The sequence below is a fragment of the Bidens hawaiensis genome, unplaced genomic scaffold (genome assembly GCF_021521415.1).
Source record: "Bidens hawaiensis isolate Kalapana, Puna unplaced genomic scaffold, B.hawaiensis_p1.1 tig00006734_1, whole genome shotgun sequence".
NCBI lineage: Eukaryota > Viridiplantae > Streptophyta > Magnoliopsida > Asterales > Asteraceae > Bidens > Bidens hawaiensis.
Window position 1 is genome coordinate 329,114 of NW_027491459.1, and position 7,454 is coordinate 336,567.

A 7,454-nucleotide genomic window follows, 5' to 3' on the forward strand; every position below is an offset into this window, starting at 1 on the left:
TATATTTTGTTAAAAAAAAAGTTGTTCAGAAAAGCTTGATGCGAGAACTTCGGTGATTTTTTTTTAACGGAGATGAAATTTCAACTTTGAAAACCAATACATTTTGTTATGCAAGGCAGGATATATAGTTGGGCTCGACTTCAACCAACAATGTCAAACGATGGCAAATCTGAAATTTCAATGTAAATGCATTTCTGAAAAGGATGGGAAAGTTTGCGATTCAAGAGTGGTTTTCAACCATTTTGACAATCTGAGCTTGGCGAAGCTCATCAAAGCAGTGCCAGCCTCATCTCGTCTATTTCAATACCTCTAAAACCATATTGTTGGTCGTGGAAAGGGTCGAATGGCGTGAGTTCAGATTTCTTTGTGAGATCTCTAAGATGGGAACTTGATATCTTGGATCATCAAGTTAATGACTTTCCTTTTTGTCTCAAGGGGATTCCCATTTAAATTAATTGTTTTATTTGAAGATTGATATTAGACCGCATAATAACGAGAGGCATAATATTGGGGTTTTACAGTGTGTATTTTTGTGGCAAGAGTACTGAAACTTCACAGCATCTATTTGTTCATTCCAATGTAATTAATGGAATCTAGTCGATATCACACGAATGGGTTAAGTTACCCGGACAAGCTAATTTTGATTAAGTGGAAAAGATTCTAGACTACAAGTAAAAATATAAAGTGCAAAGAGAGGTGTCAAGCGGTTCAATCTACTTGGTGGTCAAGCGTTGGATGATTTTGTTATCTAAAAAATGACTTCTTTTTTTTATTATGTTCCATTCGTGTTATCCAAAATGGTGATCGACATTAAATCAGTCTCCTTGGGAGTAAAACATAGAAGTAAATAAACATGCCTAAAGTGAAAGAAATTGTGCAATTGGTCTTTTAAAAACATAAAAAAAAACAGTTCTCATTTCTCAACTAGTCTTTGTTTAGGTTTGATTTTTCAACTTGAAAATTTGTCTCCAAACCAATTTGGTTTTGACTTTGTTTTGACTTGATGAACTGGTCCGGTTTATTCAAAAAGCATGTTTTGTGCACCTCTAGTTGTTTATGTTAAAGAGTTTTCAAAATTTTAAAAAAATTAAGAGTTTGTGTGAATTTCACCCCAACTTCACATGAAGATCTGATCAACTAAACTTTGGCTTTAACGTAACGTTAATATATAAGCGCTCTTAGGTTTTATTCGTTTAGCGTTCTTGACCGCATTGTGATCAATGCAATACCATTTGATTTTGATAACGCGATTTTTCATTTTTCACCATTAAAAACCTAAAACTATAACTCTTTTTGTTCTTATTAAGCAAAAACAGAACCACAAGATAAAGCCATTAACAACATTGCAGCTTGTTCTTCTTCCCCAACCTTCCTCTTCTTTGTCATTCTTGATCTCGGTCTCTGCAACACGACTTCTGAACCAAGAGCCATTAATCTCTTCTTCAAACACATGCTGTTACTTTTACTAGTGATCAAACCACTAGCTTCACTATCGCCACCAGACACAGATGCAGCAAACGTAGCGGTTTTCTTCGGTTTTTTATCAGCGTTTGTTTTATTGCTAAGTGATCCTCTCCTCTTCCTGCTTCTGATCCCACAAGCATTGCACAGAGACTGCATAATCATCCATCAAACACAAAAATTAAACCAAAAATATAAAATTAAAATCAATTTCAAAGAATATTTACCAACAGTTTAAACGAGTCAAGACAATTGTAAACTACTCAACGACTCATAAAAAACTCGAAACAAGTCAACTTATTAGACTAGTGAGTTCGAAAAATCATTTTTAATTTGCATAAAGATGTATAATTACATGATATGATATATAATATTAAATATAATTGATGATATAAATCACTTTTATACAGAAATTTTTTTTGATCAAAATACAGTATTTATTCATAACTGGTAAAATTTAAAAAAAAAACACAAATTATGCAAATAATGTGTACATACAAATGATACATTATACAAAAATGATTGAAATACAATATGTGTTGATCACTCATACGATTCAAAAACTAAAAACAATTTTTTAAGTTTATAAAATCAATACAAATGCGTATAATATGTAAGTAATATTTGAAAAAAATAAAAACCAATAATAAAAATAATACTGAGACATCTAGAATTTAGTAAAATAAAATAAAATAATAATAAAAGAAGAATACCTTAGGGCCAGCTGGACCACCTCTCCAGAGAGGTGTTTTGGAGGTCCCACAATCAGCACATATCTTGATCAAATTACCACCGTCGGATGAAGATGATCTTTCTGGGCTCATCATATTCATATCATCACACTCCGAACCCTAAATCACACAAATAATAATAATAATCAGAACCAAAATCAACCCACATAATCATGATAATAATAATAATACTGACCTTATCACTTAAATCCCCCATTTCCCGATCAATCAATCGAACAAATCAAACCCAAATTGTTATCACGATCAATTTGATCCAAAATCAGACTCAATAAGTGAAAAACTGAGTGAGATTGAACTGGGTTTCTTATAAGATAATGAAACCAATATGATTTAATAGCTGACCAAGACAATATGATCAGCAATTGGTGAATAATAATAATAATAATTTTAGAGAGAGAAAGTAAAAGTAGATAGAGAGAGAAGGAGCCGAAGAAGTAGTAGCGGCAAAATAAAAATGAAAACAATTTAAGGTCGGGAAAACCCTAGAAGGCGGTAATCACGAAATGACGGATTTGCCCTTAAGACCGACTGAAACTTATCGATTGATTACCCCGCCAAAAATGAAAATAAAATAAATAGCGCCACTCACTCCATTTATTGTTTTTCTTTTTTTATATAATAAAAAAGCGGTACTTTTGAAATTTTATTGAAATTTGGAGGTTGGATTGGGTGTGTGCGGCTGCATTTGTTGGAAAATGGAAGCTAGGTTTTGTTTTTTGTGCTTTTGGGTTTTTGGGAGGATCATTACCGTTAAATAGAGAATGCCTTTGATCTGACGGTTTTGATGATTACCAGTGAAGTTAATTTTTTATATTCCGTATTTTTTTTAAAATGCTACGCTTCGGTTTTCTATGTGACCATCGATATTACTCTTTGCTCTAAACCATTTTTTATTTAATTAACTAAAATAAATAAATATTCTAGTTACACAAATATAATTTTGAAAAAATTAGAGATATAAAACTTGTATATAAAATAGCATTTTGTCAGTTCAAAATTAAGTGACTAAATGAATATATCAAAAAAGACTAGCTAATTATGGTTTGTATCAAAAAAAAAAAAAACTTTAAAAAGTAGTGTATACTTTCATGCGAATCCCCTTAAGACGTATTCAAGTACTCATCGTATATGTCTTGAAATTTATGTATGTTAATTGACGCTCTAGAGATGTACACTTCTATAATAATATAAAACTTTTGTTTTTCCGTTTAACATCCCAATTTGTTTGAAAATTTTTAAGTTTCTTTTCATATCACCAACTATTTATAAGAGTAACTATATTGTATAGTTGCATTGGAAATCTTCTTGTAAACCTCTTAGGCTATGTGTAGTGGGCTATAATTTGGGGCGAGAAGGGGCGACAAAGGGCGCAAACACCGCCCCCTGGGCGAAATTTGAGCGGAGCGAGGAATATTTGTCGCCTGCGAAGAGATGAAGATTATTATTATTATATTATATACTATTATTATATTACTTATTATATTACTATTGTATATATGTATATGTATATATGTTGTGTGTGTATATATGTATATGTATATGTGTTGGGTGTGTGTATATATGTATTTGTATATGTATATATGTTGTGTGATATATATATATATGCATATTTATATGTATATATGTTGTGTGTGTACATATGTATATGCAAAATGAATCCTGGAAACAACCCGAACCACCCATTCCCTCCTTTCGGTCAACACCATGGTTCGCAAAACCAACTGAACGTGAACATACAATGGAACCCGATGAACCTAAACCAATCGAGCTATCCGGTTCAATTTCCCGACCCGAACCTAAACATGTACGCCAACCGAGCTATATGTTTTTTTATATTTTTAGTTATTTATTTTTTTAGTTATTTTTTTTTTGTATTTCTTTTTAATTTTAATGCATTTTTATTTAATTATTTAAATAAATTGGTTTTTATTTGATTAGTTTAATTATAAAAAGAAAATATTAAAAAAAATGTTGTGGGCCCAACTTGTAGCCCCTACACCATTACACCCCAAAAACAAATTCGCCCCCTTTGCTGATTGAGCGTCACGTGTCACAATTCGCCCCCCAACTGTAGCTCATCCACTACACATAGAATTATTGTCATTTATTGGATAATTAGCTTTTGAACCCGTGTATTACACGGGATTTTTCAAATAATAAAAATAAAAAGATCCATTATCTAAAAGAAATGAACAGAATTATAGGTAAAAAGCAGATAAAATATCTAACTATATTAATAAAAGAAAATAATGAGGATGATGTGGCAATCTCACATTCATTCTAGGCCTAATCTCTCTTCTGATTCATCCTTCTTATCCATGGGTTATGGAGCAAAACCATATTGACAAATGGGTTATAATTTCCTTTCTAATTCTCTAATTTATCATCTCGTTCATTTTAACTATCCATTGGTCATAGGCCAAAATAATTTTGACAAATGGGTTATAATTTCATTTCCAATTCTCTAATTTATCATCTTATTTATCGTACATATTCATGGGTCATGGGACAAAACAGTTTTGAGAAATGGGTTATAATTTCTCTTTTAATTCTCTAATCTCTCATCTCATTTATCATAGTTATCCGAGTAATTGGTCAAAACAATTTTTACAAATGCTGTATATAAAAAAATGAAATTTGTAAATTTGAGATTTTAGACTTCTTAATGTTTATACTCTATATACATTATCTTCTTTTTACCTATAATTCTGTTCATTTTTTTAGATAATGAATCTTTTTATTTTTATTATTTGACAAATCTCGTGTAATACAAGGGCTCAAAAGCTTGTATAGCATAAACAATAAGAATTCTGGTGTGTGCCCTGTTCGCCAGACAATGGAGACCCTCGAAGAACAGTCATTGGCCAAGAAGGCAAACATTTCATTCCCGAGTGAAATCATCGAAGAGATCGTCCTCAGACTCCCCGTCAAATCCATACTCCGTTTCAGATCGGTCTCCAAACCATGGCTCTCCCTCATATCCGATCCATCATTCACCAAGCTCCACTTCACTCGTGCCACCGCTGCCCACCGCACCGCCTTATTCATCACTGCTTACAGTGTTTTGGATTGCAAATTGCACTTTCTTTCTGCCGCTGATGACGGTGGACCCGTCACTCATGTCATGACAAGAGGCAACCCTTACCCTACAGATTCTGTTGATATGGACAAGATCATCTGTTCCTCGAGCAAGGTGCCTGGGAATGTGTTCAGTGTACCTGTCTATAACATGAAGAGTAAATGCTTTAAGTCATTAGAGTTCACTTCTGATCATCCAATCTCGCACATCTCTAACATCAAGTGCTATGTTGAAAGCATTGTGCCCGTGCGCAGGAACTAGCAAGACATGAGGTTTGTAGTTTATTTGATGGGTGATCATATAAAGTTTCTTCTGTTAGTTAACTGGTGTTTTGAATCTTGTGTTCCTAGTCAAGTTTTAGATTGTGTTATTGAAGAAACACTAATCGACCCCGGGCAGATTAAGGATAATCTGGGGGTTAAATAGATGTTTCCCACGAGGGTTAAGTCAAGCAAAGATGGTTCTTCTGATGACCTGCAAAACAGACACCGTGAGCTCGTCACTGAGAAGGGGGGGGGGTACCTCCTTGTGACCACCCTCCGGCGTAAGAATCAGACTAGATTGCTCTTGAATATAAGTGTATATTAAGAGAATGACTAGAGCAGATATCAGGTAATATATGAAGATATAAGATGTGATGATCAGATACCGTTCCAAGGTGTTGGAGGAGTATTTATAGCCGAAGGTAGGTTTCCAAGCAGGTACAGCCGGCTGTATAGTATTCCTGTTCTACCAACAGTGGGCTACGCACGTGCCATGCTGGTTGGTGGGTAGGCAGCGGCTAATAGTGACAAGGCCGGCTGTGTACTGTTCCTTTTCCACCGGCTATGTACTATTCCTTTTCTGCCGGCTGTGCACTGTTCCTGTTCCACCAACTGCAGGCTACGCACGTGCCATAGTGAGGGTTGGTGAGTAGGCAGCGGCTGATAGTGACATTAAGTACTAGAGCGTGCTCCTCGTACTGTTTGTCAGTGAGCTGTCGCTGCTTTGGTCAGATCTTTTGTCCATACCTCGTCAGGTACAGTACAAAAGATCCTCCACTAGCGTACGGACTGGCTCATTTGGGCGGGAGTATTCCTGGCTTTGGGCGGGAGTGTTCCCGGCTTTGCCCATTCCTTCTTCAGGTGACATTACTGAATTATTTGAGAGTTAGTGCCTTGTGCGTGTAGCCTTGCTGTTAGTGCGGGTAGCTTTCCCTGATGGCTTGTATCCGCAGCTGCGGGAACAGGCGGGCTACTTCACCATTGGGAGGCTTTTCATGCGGGAACAGCTTGCGTACTGCGCGTAAGGACGTCATCTCTCTGAGCGTGGTGGGTCCTGCAGATCTAGTTGGTCTTTGCGCAGACGTCCCTATTTAAGGTGAGTCTTGCGCGTCCAACTGCGCAGACGTCCCTCTTCGAGGTGAGTCTTGCGGGTCCAACTGGGCTCTGATGGGACCTACCTCTTCAAGTCCCCCAGTCCAATATTCTTCTCATGAATTGTTAATAAGTGAGGTGAACTTTTGGACTTAAGCAAAGGGTTTTTAGTTTTAAGGTTTTCCGCGGGGATTCTTCCCGCGGTTTTCCTAATGTCACGTGTAGAAATTCCCGACTTTTCTGCTTGACATTTGGGTATGATGCGGGTAGGTGTGTAACCTCCTCGCAAGTCGGGAGCGTTGAGTTTCACTTGTGTAAATTCTCCACGGGGTTTTGGTAGTTTTAAACATAGTGATCAATTATGTTAAACAACCAATTCTATCTTGGAGCTTCCAACAATTTAGTTCTCAACGTTCCCGCTATGCGGGGGTGTTATTTCCCTTTCCGCAAGCATGGCCCAGTAGATCCTTCTTGGTTTCAATTCTCTGCGAGTGCTAAGTATGTGAAGGGTTTTGCCTTGACACTGTACCCGCACTCGTCTTATGGTTACTTTACTTCCAAGGTATTCTTGGCTTCAATTCCCTGCAGGTGCTAGGTATGTGAAGGGTTTTGCTTTGACACTGTACCCGCACCTGTCGTACGGTTACTTGGTTGCCAAGGTATTCTTGGCTTCAATTCCCTGCAGGTGCTAGGTATGTGAAGGGTTTTGCCTTGACACTGTACCCGCACCTGTCTTACGGTTACTTGGTTGCCAAGGTAAGGGGTAAAGCCCCGCTTACTTTTGAATCTTTTTTGAAATTCGAAGAG

General features: G+C 36.5%; 1 protein-coding gene across 1 annotated transcript; it reads right to left on the reverse strand.

Annotated features, from left to right (window-relative positions):
• Nucleotides 1-1,202: 1,202 nt before the first annotated feature.
• LOC143633426 (GATA transcription factor 15-like) lies at nucleotides 1,203-2,512 on the reverse strand. The gene is made up of 3 exons (XM_077101743.1): nucleotides 2,389-2,512; nucleotides 2,175-2,312; nucleotides 1,203-1,614 (listed from the first exon to the last, which is right to left on the reverse strand). Exons 1-3 carry the CDS (start codon nucleotides 2,407-2,409, stop codon nucleotides 1,303-1,305), a joined length of 471 nt encoding a protein of 156 aa, XP_076957858.1. The 5' UTR covers nucleotides 2,410-2,512; the 3' UTR covers nucleotides 1,203-1,302.
• Between the last annotated feature and the right edge of the window lie 4,942 nt (nucleotides 2,513-7,454).